General features: G+C 38.6%; 1 protein-coding gene across 1 annotated transcript in view; it reads left to right on the top strand.

Annotated features, from left to right (window-relative positions):
* The window catches only part of LOC108429368 (cadherin-12), a 185,896-nt gene extending 165,844 nt beyond the window's left edge, over positions 1-20,052 (top strand). Inside the window, exons 9-12 of the mRNA XM_017701065.2 lie at positions 5,695-5,816; positions 8,890-9,007; positions 10,209-10,460; positions 18,645-20,052. Coding sequence (XP_017556554.1) covers positions 5,695-5,816; positions 8,890-9,007; positions 10,209-10,460; positions 18,645-19,177 — 1,025 coding nt within the window. The 3' untranslated portion in view covers positions 19,178-20,052. The remainder of the gene's footprint in view (positions 1-5,694; positions 5,817-8,889; positions 9,008-10,208; positions 10,461-18,644) is intronic.
* Positions 20,053-22,162: the final 2,110 nt, after the last annotated feature.

Genomic DNA, 22,162 nt, shown 5'->3' with positions numbered 1-22,162 from the left:
TGAATTACTTATTTTTATTGATCTTATATTCAAAATAGCAAAAAATCTAACTGTTATTTAAGTATAATGATGGGGAAAAAAATCTTGTTAGAATCTTGTTCATATTTTATGTTTTTAAGTTAATCTTTTTTATGTTTTTAAGTTCATCAGTGATTAAGAACACTTAGATGGCCAGCAATGACTTCCTGATTCACTGGGGAATATATATGAGATAAAACACAGGCCAAATATAGCACCAAGAAGGGTTCCACTAGTGTTTTGATGTCAAGCTTGTAATATTAAAAAAGATTCTACACAGAGATATTTACAGCACATTCTCCATCAATCTGAAGAACCATTTTATGATGCAAAGAAACATTTACTCAAGCAAAGGGTTATTTGAGCGTTCATGGTTCCATATAAAACCATATTCCTTATTAAAGAACCCTTGAAGAACCAAATTAGGAAATGGCTACAAGAAAATAACTCAACAAGTGAAAAGACCCATGTTCACTATCAGGTTAATATGTAAGAAGCTTAAAACAACTAGAAATATTAATAATCTGGTGGGAAGAGAACGTATGTCTATATGACCCCTAGCACGGTGTGGCGGATGGCTCGAGTGGACAAAGAATCTGCAAGGATCACAGGAGGGAGAGAGGGGGTTGGGGGGAGGTGGGTCTGGAGAGGTTCTGTATGGATAAATGATTTCAGACGCTTTGTCCTGTGTTCCCCAGTCTCATTAGGAGAACCAATTGTGATACAAAATATTTATTTTACACAGCCTGTTTTGCTCAGGTGCCAATAATTGTGGAGGGCAGTGTAAACACTGCATATTAAAATGAAAATATTCACTTATTCACTGCCGTGACCATGAAGTGCAGAAAGTCCTGCAGCAGTCACAATATTTCCACACCTAAAGAACTCTTCCTCTCTTCTCTCTCCCTCTTTCTCTCTCTTTCTGTGTTATTTTTAAAAATTCCAGGCCAGGTGCAGCTCCAGATGTTGCAAGATTACAGGATATGAAATCTGGAATAATAATGCTGAGGGTAGCATATGAGCAGATGAGTCAGCACCGCTTCGTAAAATATCGCACTTGTTGCTGATAATGAGAACTGAGCTCTTCAGACCTTGTTTCTGTTAGTGCAGCAAATGTGTGGGCATTCGGCCACATGCTGCTAATTAGAGGATAGTCAGCTGGTCAACATTAATTTTTCTTTTTCCTTTTTTTCTTGTCCTCTTAAAAACTGAAATAGAAACATGCTCTTTAATTGCAGATTATTATCATCAAAGAAAAACTAGGTTGTTCATTCTCCCCTACTTCCTATCACGTTCCTCAGGCATCCATACACTGTACAGCTGAAGAGGGTTTTTTTTTTTTTACCTCTGGTGGACTGTGTCCCTTTACCCTAACTCTTTCACTGTGACTGAGTGCAATGCAGTAAAGATGTGAATTTCTCCCCTCAGACTCTTGCACCATCTAGTGGATGCCAAAGAAACACAGAAACAGTCCATTCTCAAATGGGAATAGTACTACTTATGAGAAGCATGTAACCTGATCTTTCCTGGGCAAATTAGTACAGTACGTTAGCTATGCTTAACTTCCATTTGAAAACAGTGTCAAAAGAGAATCACAGATTCCTAACAAGTCAAACAGTTTTGCGCATGTTTCTGACTATAATCACTTTTTCTTTCTCTAAACATATTTATCAACTTCTTTACTTCATTGCTGCCCTGAAGAAAAGAAAAAAATAAAGAAAGAAAACAGGTATTAGAGAATGATGATCTGTCCAAAACGTCTGACAAACTGGTGACAAACTGCAACAATAACCTTTTCTCTTGACAGCACTTGTCTGGGTCTCAGACTGCTGGCAATGTGCTGTTCTCCAAAATCTGACATTCAGCTTCACGCCAGATACCACAGCCATATTTTGACTTGGTCTGGAAAGAAGCAGTTGTTTTGGGAAATGGGCTTATCATTTTAAACAGGTGGTAATAAACACGGGTGGCATTTTTGCATTTAGAATCGCTGATTTCAAAAGGCCCAATTGGAAAGCTACGCCAAATGGCAAGCCTAAAAATATTGTTCTCAATTTATGAAATAGTAAGAAAGCTGTCGCAAGCATATGATTGTTAACAAAACACAACCAGCCAGCAAAGCTTTTACCTCTTTGAGTGCCAGCTGTTTTGAACAGAAAGGTTTTGGACTAGGGGTGGGCAACAGGATAATATGTTTAAATTATAAATTACATTACAACATGTTTTTCATAGTATGTTGTGGGTATTACCAGTAATTCTAAAAGACTGATAAACTACATTTTTCATAAAAAGATTTATACTTATAAACAACAGTAGTCAGTGTTACCAACTTAATGTACACAGTTTTTTATAGTGTTTTATTTTTAAACAGGGAACTCCAATTTTGTTGATGGGTTTTGTCCATTCCAAACTCTTCACAAGCCTCAGAAAAGAAATATGATAAAAAATAATTATAAAAACCTTTGTGCATATTGTTTATCATGAAAATGTATTCAAATACCGTGAGGTTATATTTTTACTGTATCGCCCATCTCTATTCCAGACTAAGGTGACTCTGATACCAGGCAATAACAGCACATACAAGCGTGCACACACGCACATAAACACATACGTGCACACAAACACACAACTCTATCTTGCCAGGAAGATTGCTTTTCTCCGTCAAGGTCACCCAAAGGTCTTGGCTGTATATGGGACCCCAGGGGGGATGAGCATAGATCTCTTTCCCTCTAAGCCATCCCTTTAACCAGCCCACAGCTCATATCACACTCCAAATCCATAAAAGTTCATTCCTTACTGATGCCCCCCTGCACTGCGCACAGTCAGAATTCATACATCACCATGATGAGTAATCAAACCCACACCCATGCAAGCACAAGACACTTGTATTGCTTAGCTGGCAGGGTCAGTTTAACCTCAGCAGTCATGATACAACCAGGGTGGCACTTCTCCCTCCATTTCAGGCAAAAAGATATTCACATATAGATCTTTCATTCCAGTCACATAACTGCATACGTTGACAGCAGAACTGATGCCATGTCTGTTGGGTTCAATCACCTAAGCCAACAGACAGGGCATGATATACTGTCATTCAAACGTTGTGTTAAACAAGTTAATTGCAACTAATCATGAGTCATAATGGCAAGCCTTGAAGCCAGTATACGTAGGTGCCGTCAAGCCCTGTATTTACCGCCAAGATGAAATTTAATGCAGCAAACCATTCACTTAGAATGCATTCACTGAGATTTATTATGCACTGACATTATCAAAGTGTGTGCACACAATGATGATAAAAGGACAGACACTCTGAATGTGGACTAAATGTGTTTCAAGTAGCTCTTTTTCAAAATCTGACACTGATCTTAATTGCTTCTAAAATGCTCCCGCTTCGTGTAAGATTTATGTTTTTTTGCTTTTGATGTTTCCGTGACAACAGATGCCCAGTAAAAGGTAGACTGAGTGGGGTTTTCTCATTGTGGCCACATGGTGCCAGTATTACACTGTTGATGACTTCTGTTTCAGTCTTGTACCCAGCCACACTTCTGCAGACCTCCCGCACTGCAGAGTGTAGCATCAGCCCTAATCTGTGAGTTGGGTTCCTTAGTTTTTTTGCCTTGAAAGAGATCATTTTCATCAGGGAAAAGACGGAAATCCAAACGGTAACTTTACAGGAGTAGGCAAGAACATTCAGTAACACGACTGTGCGTCGTGTTTATATGGCTACATGACAAATACATAAGCTTATCATGACAACTGCCATAAACCTACATAAACATTTATAAAGGCTTATTCCAACAAGCAGCAGTGGTCATGAAGACTGCTTTTGTCAACTTCACTGTCAAGCTGACATAACACTCATGTGCAGAGACAGGTTTCTGCTGCCATTAGAGGTCTTAACCCTTTCTAAGGTGAAATGACACAGCATCTTACGATGACTCTAGCTCAGTGTATTTTAGATAAGACATAATTGGGATTGTTACATAACTTTATAAATGAGGTGAGTACTTCTAAGAAGAGGCTTTGGCACTTTGTAGTAACACTGAAATGAAAATCTACTGTATTGTAGTTACATTGTGAAAGTTTTGATACTGATTCTCTTGTGAATATGTATATTGTGAATTATGTATATTTTTTTCTGGCCCTTAATTAAAGAGAGTATCATGTTATTACACTCATAAAATTTTTATGAAGTCATAAAGCAATGCCGTGACACTCTACTGACAGTTATGTTTAATTCTCTGCTGCTTAAGTGAGTTTCATTTTGTAGTTTATATGATTTTATGACTCCTAATAGTAATGCCAAAACACCGACTTTAATTACATTACACTATTATATTTTATTTGCCTGATAAGTAGTTCTCCCTGCATGTTCTCCCTGAGTCTGTGTGGGTTTCCTCCGAGTGCTCTGGTCTCCTCTTCCCACAGTCCAGAGTCAGGCAAACTGGAGATACTAAACTGTCCATAGATGTGAATGTATATGAATGTCTATGTCTCTGTGTCACTCCTGTGATGGACTGGCAACCTGTCCAGGGTGTTACCTACCTGTGTCTGTGTGGCTCTTAAGTAAAATGAGCAGTTTGTGCATTATTGTTTTTTCTGAACTTTCTGGCACTCAAAATCCTGCTTCATGGATCCATATCTTTCTTTTCTCTCTTTCTCTCAAATTTGTCTGAAAAACTACCTTAATATAGAATAGTTTTGGGCCAGTTTGTGCTGTATAACTTTAAGTTACTGTAAAGAGAAAAAAGCTATTGTAAAAGGCTTTGACCATTTCTATTGGTCTATTCATCTTGAAATGTTCACACAATGTAAAGAACAGCTGCTGAGCTCAAATAATGTAGAAAAATAAAAAATTAAGAGTTATTAATTGAGATAAATTGAGATAAAAATGAAGATGAATAGTTTCACTTTGGGCAGCAACCATATGAGTCAATACGTTTAATGTACAATGTAAAACAGTTTTGTTTATTGTCTATTTATTGTATTTAGCATCTATCTTTACTGCTGCTCTGTGTTAAATGTAACACAGTGTAAACTTAAATGACATGTATATATTCATATTAGCACCACATGCTTTAGTTTATGGTGGTATCAAAAATGCCATCAAAATCCTTGAATACAATGATTTTTGTTCAACATTTCACAAACTGCAGTGAATCCAAGTAAACAAGACTAATTATGCTCTTATTGTAATGGAATATGAGGTTGGTTGTTAAGTGCTGATTAACATCCACAATATTCTCAGCAAAGCATGTTGTGATGCAATGTGACATAATTGCCATAAAAACAGTATAATTCTTTCTTTGTTTTTGAGCAGTATCTTTTATTTACAAGCATAAATAGATTATTAGAGGGCTTCCATGAAGCTAGTTTTAGAAAGTACATCTAATTGTGAAATTACAGTTCAAATTCTGAGATTGTTGTTAAGTTTTTAGCGTTCAAATACGACTTTTGATTGACTCCTTTCACAGTCAAGTTTCAAGTTTAATAGTTTTCCTTAGAAAATCACAGCATTTACAAAAAGAAATGTTATGCTGTGTTATGCTAACCTCCATATTCATCTCCATAAGTTCATCTGATTCATCAAAACAAAACTGTGAAAGATTAAACTTGAAACGCAGGATGAAATGTGCAATGTACACAGAGTGAAACTGTATACTTTTCTCTGCATTGTAGATAATCCAGTGCTGACCAGCAGAGTGTCCGTCACAGTTCATGTCCTGGATGTTAACGAATTTCCGCCTGAGCTTGCCATACCCTATGAGACCTTTGTGTGCGAAAGTGCCAAAGTGGGACAGGTGAGTGTAAATCAGTATGTGGGCCACTCATTACCTCAATCATTCTCTCTCTTTCTCTTTCTCTCTCTCTCTCTCTCTCTCTCTCACACACACACACACACACACACACATACACACACACACACCAGAGAGAGAGAAAATGCATGTTTGTATGTCAAAATCCAATTCTGGACTAATGAGCCATTTAAGATGATGTATAACGCTCCACACAGCAGCACGCTCATTAAAACGGCACAACAGCTGTGGCCACGTGTGTGGATGGAGCAAAAGAAGAACAAGGCTTGCAACTGATAAAGGCCTCGTTCTAAAAATCTGTCAATTTGTACAAACCCTTACATACCTCCAATTACATATTAACATCCATAGTAAGGAATAAGATAAACTATTTTTACATTTAACACACATGCAGTTTTGACAAAATGTAAATCCTGACAGAGTCCAAACCGCCAACTTTTCATTTGTTTTGATCTTAATCAATGACAAAAATCTAGTGGACTGGGATGCTTTCCCAATTTTGAAAACTTATGTTTTTTTTCCCCCCCCACTTATTTTCCTTTGCATTCCCCTTCTTAAGGACTATGACAAATCTAATTTCCTCAGAAATACTGAAAATTCCTGTAATAAATAATAAATAATATTACTGAAAATAAATAATCTGTACTTAATAGCTGTTACTGACGTATGAATGGAGTTCTCTGATTTATACAGCATTGTATTTTTCCTATTTGGAAATAATGTCATACATAGGTGTAGGCAACTTTCCTATTTGTATTTGTTTTAGAAACAAAATTCTTCTGCATTTAAGCATGAATGTCAAAATGTCTATGAAACACATTTAAAAAATGCATACTCAGTCCAAACATGTGACTGGTGTGTGTATGTGTGTTTACACAATAGTAACATCCAGACAGAAAGTGTCTAATCTAAGTCCAGCTCTTACTGTCTCCTCAGTATTCTCTCACTGCGCTGTCTGAATGAAGGATTATCTGTGGCTGTTCTCTGTTTGGATTTCTTGGCTTCTGGCATTTTTTCAACGAGGGATTAGCTATAGCTGTTTGGTGTTTGGATTTCTGGATTTCTGACATAGTTATATAGCACGCTGTGATGAAGTACATGGCAGTGATCGGTGGCGTAGCAGCATGCACTGATGGATGTGCATGATTTGATGGTCGAGTGTGGATAAGTGCATTAGCGCAGCGCTAATCGGCTTGTTTTACACGCACCTGTAGTGCTCGCAGCAGTCCTGAGGCAGGTGATGCAAACAGTGGGGTGGGACAGTCTGAAGCAGACATGCTCGAGAGAGCAGAAGTGCAGAGATGGGTGTTATTACAGCATGGGGCGGATCATGATCATAGACAGGGCGCCAGGGAGCCGAGTGCGTGTTCTGTGGTGAAACATTTGACAACAGTCAGGAATAAAGAGAGCTAAAAAAACACAGAGCTGTACTTTGCTGTCTCCGGCATAGCTTGTAAAGGCATTCAGCTACTCCGATGCCTGGTTCCTATCACTACCACTGTGAATACAGTTTCCTAGAATGGTGCATTTCACATGAAACCACTCTGACTTTCACTTTGTTTATATCTTCACAGTTTAATTATTTAAAAAAAACTGTGAAATTCCCTTGTAAGGTTTGTTTTAGCATAACCTTTGTGCTCTATATTTTGACCGTTCTTTGACAGATATGACAGTAACATCAAGTATCAAAGCAGTTACTCTATATTTAGCACTAGCTGAGCTAATGAGATGCCACTCAAACTTTCATTTACAGTATAACAGGAGATCGATTAACTAAATACACTTTAAATATCCTTTTAAAAATAATTTCTTTAAAAAGTCTGAGAATATGTTACAAAGTTGATTGATGAAAATATTTTACTAATATATAAGTTATAAGTCCACAAGATTGTAGACACCTGCTCTTCCAATGTTTCTTCAGAAATCAAGGGTATTATTTCAGAGCTTGTCCCCTCTTTGCTGCAGTAACAGCATCTACTTTTATGGAAAGCTTTTACACTACATGTTGCAGCATTGCTGTGAGGATTTGATTATATTCAGCTATAAGAGCATTAGTGAGTCAGGTACTGATGTTGGATGATTATTTCTGGATCTCAAACTCTGCTAGGACTCATCCCAAAGGTATTGAAAGCTCTATCACTCTAGTCGATGCAGCCAAATACTCTCAACATGATGCTTGACATTAGACATGGTGACCTTAGACTCGTGCAGATGCTCATTTTCCAGAGAACTTGTAATGGTTTTATTAAGGCTTACTGATATGAAATGAAGACCAAGGGAAAAAAGGCTTAACATTTCTTTATATTTCAGTTCACATGTAATATATTTCAGATATAATAATAATAATAATATAATAAATGATATTACCCTACCAACTAGACTTAGTTCAACTTTGTGTGTTGACTGTAGGTAACAAATGACAGGCAATTTCTAGTGATGGTTGAGTCTTTATATTCTTAATCAGAGTGTTACAAATGCTTAATTTACCCTAAATACTGCTTAATAATGTATATGTAATAAGTAGCCAGTATACCACCAAATACGGGTTTGTTAAAGCTTAATAAGTGCATTATAAAGGTATTATAATGTCCACTTTTACTGAAGTGTTACTAATTTTTCTCAATCAAAGAACTGAGAACCAGCAATAGTCTAAATGTTATGACAATGGGATGATCTGATAAGAGGTGTGTGTGTTGTCTAAGGTTATGGTGAAGACTAATACAATTTCAGATTTACACATAGGTTAACACTTAGTTTGTTTTCCTTGTCTGTATATCATTTTTAGAAATGAACTACAGATACATTTTTATTGTATCATAATCATGGTTAACACAAAGGTGTTGAAATCAAACCCAGTCTATAAACTGTCTATAACTGTGCAGTTAACCTATGTCACACTGTCCAGATGTTCATCATTATCTTAAGTACACATCAGTTCACCACAGGCTTTCTATCTTACCACAGTCACAATAAAAGAGAGAAAAAAAACAATATTCTGTACAACAAACTAAGAACTAAAATAATAATTTAATCGAATAAAATTGTGATCCATCCACAGGTGATTCAGATCATCAGCGCAAAAGACCAGGACCTTCCCATGACAGGACAGAAGTTCTCCTTCAAATCACCACAGGAAGGGTTGAAGAGCAAGAACTTCACCATCAAAGACTTTGGGAGTGAGTCTTGGCTCCTGCCTCTTGATTTCTTCAGTGTGTATATTTGCTTGACTGACCGAAAAGTTTTCTGTGTAATCTGCTGCACTTGAAGCATTATCCCTTCAAACAAATGAGGGTTGATTAAGTGTGTAGTGATACTACTGTCAGGACATGATGTTTAAAGCATTAAAGCCTGATGTGGCTGAAACCACTGAAATTTCATATGTATGACACTCAAACATGCGAACAGCCTCCATAAGCACACATACAAAGGGTAGTAACACAGTCCCGGATCTAAGACTTGGGGTCTGATTCATAAAACCTTCTTAAACATCACTGTACAATTACTCTTAATATAAGTTCTCACCATTTGCATGCCAATAATAAAAAAAACACACAATGCTGGTGAATCATGCACTGTAAAGCCTGTAGTCACAGCACTTGTGGCTACCTTTATGTGGATGGAGATATGTGTGGAATTTTTGGAACATGGAAGGGGATAAAGCAAATATTAAATATTCAGAAATATAGAGATGCTTCTAGGAATGTTGAGATAAAAATGGTACATAAATGTCTGCCTTGGGCCTATGCAAAGTTTTTTGCTGTTGTCTTTATTATAGGAAGGTACTGTACTGTTACTACTGTACTGTACTATTATACACCTATAAATCTTACCCAAAAGCAAGGCAACCTCAATTATTTATAATCCTGTAGCTGTTGTAGTTCTGGTGAAAGGGCATGAGTCTTCATACAAACTATAATAGTCTATTCCCACAAGTGCTGATGAGGTGGAGATTAGAGGACAGTCTCAGGTAGTGATACCATGATGCTCTTTAGCAAGGTATGACAACACATCTCAGTCACAAAGAATTTTTCCATGGTTAAAATATCAATATCAATATCACAGCCAGAAACAAACACACATCTCCATTCAAATTCTGACAATCATTTCAGAGAAGGTGCACCAGTGCTCTTCACAATGCCCACTTTGATACAACACATGCTATTAGTGCTTGTTGACTTCAGCTGGACTGTGTTGCTACTGCTGAACTGAGGACAGAAACAATGAGGAGTCCTAGCAATTTTCAAGTCATTCTATCAGACACATTCATTGAGTTTTCTACTTTTCTTGTCACTCTTCTTTTTTGGTGGGGGTTGTTGGAGTTTTCCGGGGTTAAATGTAATGTGTTCAGAGTACTAACCATTTTCTTTTTAAATCTAGACAACACTGCAGGTGTCGTCACACTGCGCAAAGGTTTTCGGCGCCGTACTCAGGAGATATACCACCTCCCAGTGGTCATTGAGGACAGTGGGCTACCAGTAAAAAACAGCACCAGTACCCTGACCATCCGTGTGTGTGCCTGCGATTCTGACGGGGCACTCCTGACCTGTAATGCAGAGGCCATCTTCCTCCCTGTGGGCCTTAGCACCGGAGCACTTATCGCCATTCTGCTGTGCATCGTCATACTGCTAGGTGAGTGAATTGCTAGCACTGTCACATGAAGAAAGAAGCACTTTGATGTTTATGTATAACCTCATTTATTTATTTTCAAACTCTTTTATGGTAGAAGTGCATGAAATATTAGACCAAAATTCAGAACAACCTGAAAAATGTCTCATCAAATTTATCAGCAATAATATCAGCAATAACAATAGCAGTAATACATCACTGTATATCTAGTACAATCCTTGTACTAAAGAATTTTTTTTTTTTTTACCTGTGCAAATGCTGTGAATACATGTTCCTTTTAAAGACTTATTGCTCTGTGCTTTTGCACTATACTACTGGTATAGTAAACAACTGCCACACAAAAAAAACAATCAACAAAGCTTATCTAGTGCAATAGAAGCCTATTCATATTTTCATATACTGTAAGCAAGTATATGTTGTACTATATACTGTATAGCAAGTAATCACACTGCTCAACTGCATCATTCTGCCATCTTAAATGATAGACATTTTGTTCATTTCACATTTTATTCTTTTTTACTATTATAACTTGAACACTTAAGCCAGTAGGGGGAGCAGTGCACATTCTGTTTCCAACTGCTGAAATCACTGCTTGTTTCAATGTCAGAAATCAGGCACAGAGTAGTACATGAGGATCTGAACACAGTAGTACAACAGTGAAAAGAACACGCTTGCATCTTAAAAAGCCAGCATTTATAAACTCTTCACTAACTTAGCTGATGGTAAAGTTTAGAGGAACTGCCTCTAAAGTTTTTGGCTTCTTGGAATCCAAGTGATGTGGTTCCTAGATGGAAGACTAGGTGGATCAAAATTAAGACACTTCTGGAGTATCTCAACCTTGTTTAATTAAACACTCATTAATCAAATGCTGGGACATGAGCCATGCCAGATTGGCACATGATGGGATGGAAGCTTATGGTAGCCACTTTTTTTCCAGCCAAGTTCATATATAAAAGAGTCCTTAAGTCTCATTACTGTATGGCCTTGGACTGAATTACTCCCTTCTCAAGGTCAGAGAAGCAAAAACACTGCAGTAGCTAAAACGAATCAAGAAAAGAGCTTTTATTGCCTCCTCACAATGACCATTTGTATAGTTGGTCATTAAAGGAATAATAAAGGAAAAAATCTAACTGATTTATCACTTAACCCCAAGATGCAGTTGATCAGCCTAGACATGTCTGATATCCAACGTGTGCTTCTTTAGTTTACAACAGGAGATACCAGGCAACATTACTAACAAATGCTGGACTCATGTCATCTCCTGTAAACACATACCAAAAAAAACAAAAAAAAACAAAAAACAAACAGACTCATTTATTTCATGAAGACACATCATTGAGGTTTAGAACATAGTATGCCCTACTTTATGATATAAAAACAAAAAATAAACTCCTCCACAGTAGGAAAATACTCAGTAAATCAAAACAATGTCTAATTATGATTTTGACAACCACATTTTCAGCACCAATGAGCCTCAACCATATATACTGCATTGGGGTAGAAGAAGTCATGGACAAAATTGGGTATACAGGTAAATGCTCTTATATTTTCAAATAAGCCCTAAACAGAATGCCCAATTCAGCCCTACCCCAAAGTGAAACCCAGGGAGGGGGTAACACGGGAAGACATCACACAAAGGTAGACAAATGAAAACACAAAAAGGGAATTCCTCAGACACAATTCCATAAATAACAACTACTTTACTAATAAAATCAACAGCAATTAGTACACTAGTAGTGTGGCACCTCCTGAGAGACACTTTGTATGGTCACACCCCCTAAGCTCCTCACAGCAATGCTGCCCATGACAGACTCCATGATATGGTTCATGATGAAATGCCTCAGCTGGATGCTGGAATCCCACAACCAGGGAAATTCCACCTCCGCATTTAACCCATCCGTGAAGTGAAACACCACATACACACACTAGTGAAGACACACACACTAGGGGGCAGTGAGCACACTTACCCGGAGCGGTGGGCAGCCCTATCCACGGTGCCCAGGGAGCAATTAGGGGTTAGGTGTCTTGCTCAAGGACACCTCACTCATGGACTGTCGGCTCTGGGGATCGAACCGGCAACCTTCCGGTCACAGGGCCACCAGCCCACGACTGCCCCCCTTGTATACTTGTGGCAAGTGCCAGGTGATTTGAACTTTCTAAGATAAGATTTTACATTATATCTTTATTGAAAGGCACTCCAGAAAATACATTGTTTATTGGTAACAATGTACCAGCCTACACCTAAATTTCTTTGTTCTGTTTCCTGTTGGAAAGGAATCTAAACTGATTTTTGTAGCTTTATTATTATTTGAGATTCATCTTCTAGCTAACTGTCTTACAGTTATGAAGTATTAGCTATGCTAACAATTATAACAGGATGCCTGTGTAGTGATGTTTTGATGCACAACAGGTTGATGTTTAAAGAGGTGTAGTGGGATGTAATGCGGATGCGAAGCTCCGGTTTTAGCTTAAATGTTTAAATAAGATCTGTCTATGCTATTTCTCCATTATTAAACACCTGTTTTGGCAGCTTTTCAATTGATTTTTTAATCAACACGAGTCAAAGTGTATTTTAGCAGCATTAGCCTAGCATTTCACACTGGAAACTAAAGAAGCCCACATCAGATATCAAACATTCTTGGCTTATTGACCGCATCTGGGGGCAAGTGATGAAACATTTGAATTAGATTTTTCACCAAACTACTCCTTTCAGCTTTTTAAAAAAATGAACTAAGCATTTGTCTATCTTTAAGTGAACAGAAAAAGAAAGTTTCCTTTCCAGATGATTATGGTCCAAGCCTCCTGAAAAATGCAGTTTTCTTCTTCTTACTGCAAATAACTTGTATAACATGTGTGAGGAATTCAGAGAATTACAATTATCCCAATCTTTAAGCACAAAGCTAATCTATAACAGCCAGATCTTTTCCTCAGTGAAGGTCTCTTTACATCTGACTTTAGCATTTAAAACGTATTTCAGACATACCAAGGAAGATTCTGACCTTGCTGCCTGCCTCTCTTACAACATACCACATGAATAAAAGGGGAGTTGAAGAAAAACAGATTAATTTAATCAGATAGCCACTTAAATGGGTGAGATGAGCAGTACCTTTGAAATAAGTTTAAAACCAGGAAAAAAAGTTTATACCCACTCCATTTACATGGCTTGTACTGAAGAATGATGTGACTGACATGTGTTTCTTCCCAGCCATATGTAATGTTAATATTAGCTTAGGAAAAAAGGAAAACAGTAAATACCTACTGGAACATTAAACAGTGCACACAAGTTTAACCACGGCTAGCAATGTGACAATGTTTATGCATACGTTTGATAAACAATACTAAAATGAACAACTATATTGCCATCCCAAGTGAACTACATAGCCCCAAGTAAAGCATGCAATTTACTTGAAGAGAACAAACCTGCAAAAATGATCTAAATGTTCTAAAATTGAAAGAAAACTGAAGAATTCTTTTTAATGTTACCAAATTAATTCTTTCATACTATGTTTTTTGTTTTTTTTATCACCATAAGCCAGCTCCATAATTGGCTCTAAATACTGGCACCAAATACAATATACAATCTATGAGCAAAAGTATGTTGACACTCCTACTGGATATTGAGTTGTTTCAGCCATGTCCATTGCTAAAAGGTGAATAAAAGCCATGCAATCTCCATAGACCAACACTGGCAGCAGAACAGGTTGTACTGCAGAACTAGTGACTTTAAATTTCGACACTGACTCAGGATACCATCTTTACCACAAGTCAATTGTTGAAATTTCTGTCCTGCTAGATCTATTAGCGCTATTATTATGAAGCAACATTAGGAGTAACAACAGTTTAGCCACAAAGTGTTTGACCGTGCAAACTCACAGATGCTAAGTGTTTAAGCATGTTGCATGTAAAAATCACCTATCCTCTTCTGCATCCCTCACCACAGAGGTTCACACTGCTTCTGGGAGCAACATCAGCACAAGAACTGTGCATAAGGAGCTTCGTGAAATGGGTTTCCATGGCAGAATAGCAAGCCTAAGATCAGTCAGCTGGAGTGGTATAAAGCATGCTATAACTGGACCAGCCTGGTGGATGAATCTGGGTCTGGTGGATGCTAAGAGAATGCTACCTACCAGAATGCATAGTGCCAACAATAAAGTTTGGTGGAAAAGGGATAGTGATCTGAGCCTGTTTTTTTTAGGGTTTGGGCTTGGCCCCTTAATTACAGCGTAATACTAATGCAACAGCATACAATATATTTTAGACAGCATGACTGTACCCCTGTGAAAGTGAGCTCCATGAAGAATGAAAAATTTGGTGTGGAGGACCTCGAGTGGCCTGCACAGAGCCCTGACCTCAACCTCACTCAACTGGAAAGTCAGTTGAGTGCCAGGCCTTCTCATCCTACATCAGTGCCTGACCTCACAAATGCTCTTTTGACTTCAGGCCTTGATACAAATTCCCACAAACACACTCCAAAATCTTGAAGAAAGCCTTCCTAGAAAAATGGAAACTTTTTTAGCCACAAAGAGAGGTTCAACTCCATTTTAATGTCCATGTGGTTAATTGACTCAATCCCACACTGAAAATATTACATCTAATATAATAAATTTAGTGAAAACTTCTCAAAGCTTTTATTAAAACTATGTATGTCATACATTTGTATTTTATTTAATCTTCCTTTTATAACTTAACAGCAATGAGTCCTATAATGCTTGATGAGACTGGAGAATGAAGAGCAAAGAATCTGACTTCCCTTCAATGCAGAATCCCTGCAGACCTTCCAGTGTCTTAGGTCCTCTCTTTTAGATCGTTCTCTTCAACTCATTCCACATATGTGTTGCCGCTGGACGATTAATATCTCTAAATGAAAGCTTTGCACCACTTAGATAGAACTGAATTTAACATGCATAGTTTATGCATCATTTCCTACATAAGTAGTTATAGGTTCCTGCAGTGTCCTCATGTCAACAGATCCTCTCAGTTTACCCTGCAGCTTTTCATAATCCTGCAACTGTCATAGGAAACTCAGCATCCTACTCCACAGCGCTTTCCAAGGGTTGATGAGCTCAACACTTATTTACTTTTGTTTTTTTTATCTCCAGTAATGGTCTACCTTTTAAAAAGTGAGCTTTCATCTACCATGACCTTAACACCGTCCTCATCAAAAGTTGAACTCAGTCCCCCAGTCGTCTCTGTGTTTTATCTTGAGGCCTTGAGGGCTGTAATAGATGTCTGCACAGTTTCAATGAAGAACAAAGCAAACTAGCTCACACAGAAAGGGACAGACACCAAAACTGAACCAGGTTTAAGCCTCCCGCAGTACCCTCAGTCTGCTCAAGGTAAAAGAGGAATGTATTATGTTTAGGGAGCAAAACGGTTTGACTGCCAGCTCCCCTCAAGCACATCATTTTTACTGCACAAGATAATAAAACTTTTACAAGTGAAGTTTAAAGTCAGCTTGAAAACAAATTTGACCTTTTTTACCTTGTTAGTTCAAGTCCCAGGTCTTAAGCTAGACTGATTGTAGGGGGTGTGCAGTAAGACAGTATTTATCATTGTGATGACATATGTTTTGGAATATATAGATATCGTCAGTACTTAAACACTGAACAATTGCATGTTTCATTAAAAAGAGCATAACTAGTCCTGTCTCACTGGACATAGAGAAGCTCAGCATGTGAAATGTATAAAAATCACTGGATAAATAGTTGTTGACAGTATTTTTTTTAATGTGGCACTAATGGATTTTCATCTCTCCCAAGTTATCAAACCTCAAAAACTAAACATTTTAATACATAATATAATATCTTGAAGTGTACTTGTGCCATATAACCTTAACTCTTCTTATCATCTGTTACGACCTGGCTCGTTCATAGGATGCAACATAGAGAAGAGAGAACACTTCGGCTTTAAAACAAAAAGACAAGTGTATTATTAATCAGAGGCAAAGAAAAGGTTCTAGTGGTAGTTTGAAAGTGTTCCAGATAACATTGTATTTGAACTCTGCTAGATAACACTGGCACAACCATTAACGTGTGAAAGCAGATGTCAATTGCTGTCATAATTTTTGTTTTAGATTTTGTTTAGTAATACTGAGTGGCAACAAACTTTGTCATGGTTATGTCAATGTCGTGTAGCACGGTAAAGTGTTAATGTATTCCCTATATTCCCAAACAGCATCTCACAGTTTTTGAAATAGAAGTTTGATTTAGTATGTAAACATTGTTAAAAGATTCAAAATGTATTGTTCACAACTCAGTCCGTACAATCCATATATAGAAACTAAGCTGCAAAAACAAGCCATTTTGATTTCATAGTTTTTGTGATGTCATAAAAAAAACGATACATTTATATATATCCATGTATTCAGACTACAGCATTTAGCCCCACTCATTCACACTGAAGTTAAAAGAGGTGTTTCAGCCCAGACTTTTTTTGAATAAGGCACAATACCAGACAGCCAATCAGAGCAGATGTCATTTACATAACAGTCTTAAAGGCACAGTAACAAAAACAGCCTTTTTAATTCTATGGGATAACGAGAGGTTGAGAACGGTCGTGTGAAACTGAATGATGTTTGCATCTGAAACACAAAATCAAATAATTGTGAGCCTCAAGTGGGACTCACAAGAAAAGGTAAAATACAAGAAAAAGCATGACCATGACAAAACACCCAGTAGTCAAACCCCCTTAGGGCAGATTAAACAACACCAGGCTATACCCTTATACCTCATATTCTTATGCTTCTAAAACATCTTCTGATTTCTGCCTGTGCCGTTGTGCAACAGCAGGCAGGGAAAATGCCCAGACAGCTCAGAGACTCTCCTTGATACCTCGCTTCACTCAGAAATGTGTCACATCACGAAAAGGAAAATGTGTTATAACTTCCAGTGCATATTCACTTTTAAAGAACTGTGTATGTTTACAACAAGAATGTGCACATGAGATCTCAAAACACTTGTACTACCTAAACAAAACTCCAGATCAGGGTGGAAATCCCTTTCACTCTCACCTTGTACAAGCTTGGCAGGTTGATGCCTAAAAGCCTGCTACCACAGATGTTTTAAAGACTCCTCTCACTGTTTCCATGCCCACGAGAAAGAGGCTGGCACATTAGGCTCTTTTGGTTACACCATGCCCTTGTGAAAGGTGCCAGTCAGAATCACTGACTGCATGCACACATGGATACACAGAAAAGCAGGAATATGGAGTCAGAGCGCGAGACAGAGCGAGCAAGAGAGAGAGAGAGAGAGAGAGAGAGAGAGAGAGAGAGAGAGAGAGAGGCAATCATCCATTATAGGTGCTCTATTTGTCAGGCTGACCTAGTTCCAGCAGCAGCAGCCATGACAGACACAGTCAAAGCTCAGTCTGACCAAGGAAAATGCATCATCAATTGCATGCATACCTACCATGGGCCACACACACTCTAAAGAAGACCCCCCTCCCACCCCAAATGCACAGATACACCCATACACAAAGTGTTTGATGCAAGCTATTGATGTAATGCAGATGTCCGTCACTTGGGGGCACTCTTGCTTCACAGCTTTAGACCAGCGAACAGAAGACCGCGTCTTAGCTATTTATTTATTTTCACCCACTGCCTTCTTTTGTCTAATGTGTTCCCCTCTAAGTGTACCCTACCAGTTTTTACTTACGTAATTATAAACATTTCCCTTCATCCCAAAGAGCCGTACCGCTACCTCTGGACTCTCTCTCCCTCTGTTCTGGAGATATCTGGCTGGCTGCCCACACACTGAGTACTGCCTAGCCTACACAACGTTCATGAAAATATTCATCTATATTTACTGGACTGCAGCCACAGGGCACTCTGTCCTCTCTGGTTGGTCAGTAAAATTTAAGTCAAAAAAGGTGAAAAAGCAGAAATGGAGCTGCGCTGCTCTGAAGCAGCCATGACGGCTCAAGAGTCTACATCTTGAGTAGGCTCCTCATGATTGCAGCTGCTGCCAGTCTGCCAATAAATGTAGGAAGCAGCTCTAAATTGCTTGAAAATGACTGAAAACAGTGAAGAACAAAGTGGGACTCTTTCCTTGATTTCAGTACCATTTTCTGTCATTTTCCCTTTCCATTGATTTGTCATTGATTGATTGTGGTCCTTCTTCACAAAATCCTGTATATTTCATCCAACACTGCTTTGGTGCATGTGCGGTTCTTTCTCCTGTCTCCCTGCAGTGATCGTGGTGCTGTATGTGGGAGTGCGGAGGCAGAAGAAGAAGGAGACATTGATGACGTCTAAAGAGGACATCCGAGACAACGTTATCCACTACGACGACGAAGGTGGTGGGGAGGAGGACACACATGCCTTTGATATGGGCACTCTCCGGAACCCCAAAGCCATCAAGGAGAACCTCTTCAGACGTGACGTGAAACCTGAGGCGGGTGCCATTCCACGCCCTGCCATCGCCTCGCAGGACAGCGCAGACATCCAGAACTTCATCTGTCAGAGGCTACAAGAACACGACGGCGACACCTCCGCCCCGCCCTACGACTCACTGGCCACCTACGCTTACGAAGGCGAGGGCTCTGTGGCAGAGAGCCTGAGCTCCATAGAATCCCTAACCGGTGAAACAGAAGAGGATTACGATTACCTAAACGAGTGGGGACCTCGCTTCAAAACCCTCGCAGGGATATTTGGAGAGCGTTCTGAAAGCCAGACTGATATCACCTCCACAACTAGCACCACCACCACCGAAAACAAACATTGATGTTTTCTGAATTGCAAGCTTGAAAACAAATGTGAACTTAGAAGATGTTTATTTATTTACTTCACTTTCTTAGTGGATTTTTTTTATGTAATTGTTCTTTTTGCTATTTAAGGATTTTGTTACTCTGTGTGCTTCTGTTTGCCTCCATTGCCTGTCCAAGATTAAGGACTTCGGAGGTTTGATTGAAGAAAAAGAAAAAAAAAGGAAAAAAAAACAGAATGTTTTAGTTATGACCATGGATTTTTGTCATATTTATTCTGCTTTACTTTCAATGCTTGAAGAATGACAAACCTGAGTAGGAGAAAAAATGCAAGCATTTTCTTTGACATCCTTAAAAAAAAGTGCCTCAATGGAATTAATTTGTTTTTTTTCTTCTTTTCTTCAGTTTAGCTTTGTTTTTCACTCTTAACCCAGCCCCCCTCCCACCCCCCAAAGACAGCCAGTGCTAATGATGCGGAGGCTCATGAATGGTTGTGGGGTTGACCAGCTTCATTAAGGGGTCCGTGGGGGAAATCTACACATGGCCCAAGTTTGGCCAAAGATATTTTGAATGTTATTTATGCTTCTATTTATTTATTTGTGAGGCTAGCAGGCCCGGTTTTTAGGATTTGTCGATGTATTTATCTATTTATCTGAACCTAAAAGTAAATATGGATTTTTTTATTTTTTAAAGACACTTGGGGATTTTTGTAATTATTCACTCCTCACATGGAGATGGACATTGAAGTGTTGTGAGGAAACTGTAAAAATCTGTAAAGAATCTTGGTATAAAAAAAAAAAAAAAAACAGTTTAGGGCTAAACATGAGCTACTACACAGTTGAGTCATGTAATACACACAGTTTTCTTAAATAAACACAGCTTGGAAAAAATAAAACCCTGCATAGTTAATTAACTGAAATCCCAAATTAAAATTTCATGATCTTCCAATACCTTCAGGTTAAACAGGCTCACAGAGGGAGTCGCTCCTATTAACTCAGTCATCCAAATCACTACAAAGATTCCACTGACTGAGGCTGTAGTAAAGGTAAATGTATGATAGAATTAGACCTTTTGACCTCAGGTTGTTGGTACCAGGACCTGCCCTGATGTGCAAATTCAGCTTTTGTAGTTGGCTGTGTTTCTGCATGGCACCTGTTTTGCTAATCTGAGGTTTGAGTTACACCTGAAGGGGCCCAGTGGAACTGAGGTAGCCAGTAATTTACAAATATACTGTTTGAACTTGAGGAATGAGAGCTTGTATGTGTTCACTGTAATCCCACTACTTCAACAAAGAGTGCGAGCTCTCTTTAGTGCTTTAGCACTCACTTTTGGAAAGGGTTTCAAACACAAGTCAGTCATTTTCCTCTAGTGTATCAAATAACACAGAGAGGTGCCAGAGCAGGATATACTGCTGAGAGCCCGGCCTAGTTCTTGACTGGACCAAGAAGTACTACCACTTTAAACTTCAATTGCACTTTGAAATTCTATGAAGACTACACGATGCTGAGAAACTAAAAAAGTCAGATTGTACAATCTTAGCAAAAAAGGGTTCTACATAACACCTTGAAAAGGTTCTTAGACTTGCTGTGGATATTGACAGTTGTGGATATTGGAATCTATTTTATTAGTTGATGGATAATACTCAATATTGACTATTTTTTATTATTATTATTATTTTTTTAATGGTATTAACTCAAATACTACTGATGATATGCTGATTAGCCCCTTGTTTTGGCTGTGGCACCGAAGAGTTCAAACCTGCAATCTTCTGATGAAATGACAAAATCCTTAGACAGGTGTACAACTGAGAAGACCCTCATAAGACCCCATATATAGAGTTAAACAAGCAGAATTAGTGAATTTGGACACAAAACAGCATCATAGGTAAACAAAAAAAACAACAAAGATGTGAGCTCCACCATCAGTGCTACAGTATTTAGATTTTTTTAATTTAAGAAAAGTGACTCTCCACCTTAGTTTTTGACATGACCCCTGTTTTTGAGATTATGGCTAAAATATCCGGTTGGAGAGTGGAAGTGTTGTTCATAACTGTTTTGGCTAAGTCACAGAAAATGTGCAAGCCTGTAAAGGTTTTCTGTGGAGGTTGCGCAATTATGCGGCTGTCACTACAGTGAAGTGAAGCTAAAACCAAGGCAAGAACAAGGAATGTTATGACAACCACTCGAGAAAGCTCAGTATCTCAAAGGACATCTGAAAGTAGCTTCATAATCACTGCCTGAAAAAGCCCAGTTGCTGATGATATCCACGCACATAAAATCCATTCAGACGAAGAATTGCCAGTTAAACTACAGTGGTTGCCGCTAATGCACTCTCTTTAACTTGTTACCCTGGTGTTGCTACAGCCAGCTGTGGTTGGGAGTCCAAGAGAGCACAATCGGCCTCACTCTCTGGGTGGGTAGCACAGTGCCCCTTCTCCCCCATCACTCAGTGCCATGCAAGTCAGCGCAGGCGTCTGTTAGCTGGCGTAACAGAACTGCCGGCTGGCGCTTTCCTCCCAGGGAGTTCAGCTGTCCAATGACGCTGCGTGAGTGGCAGTTTAAAATGATGCAGTGGCTGGTTTCACAGGTCTCAGAGAAAGCCTGTGCTAGCCTTCGCCCAATCACCCACTGGTCGTAGTGTGTGTTTGGGGGAATTGTAATTACTGCGGGGGACTGGATATGGCTAAAATGGGGGGGGTCTTTATTTAAAAAAGAAAATCCACCATAATGCAGAGTGTTCCCTGCTAGCTTGGCACTAATATACCACATACTTGTTTAAAAAAGTATATTAATTTTTAAACAAATAAATAAATAAATACAAATAATAATAATAATAATAATAATAATAATAATAATGACAACAACAACAACAACCCTGCCCTGCGGTGGACTGGCGACCTGTCCAGGGTGTATCCTGCCTTCCGCCGGATGACCGCTGGGACAGGCTCCAGCACCCCCGGCGACCCTGAGGGAGAAATGGCTTAGAGAAAGTTTATGTGTGCATTA

Source organism: Pygocentrus nattereri, chromosome 13 (assembly GCF_015220715.1).
Source record: "Pygocentrus nattereri isolate fPygNat1 chromosome 13, fPygNat1.pri, whole genome shotgun sequence".
Taxonomy (NCBI): domain Eukaryota; kingdom Metazoa; phylum Chordata; class Actinopteri; order Characiformes; family Serrasalmidae; genus Pygocentrus; species Pygocentrus nattereri.
The sequence above is the reverse complement of the archived record's forward strand: the minus strand, read 5'-3'. Positions and strand labels throughout refer to the sequence as shown.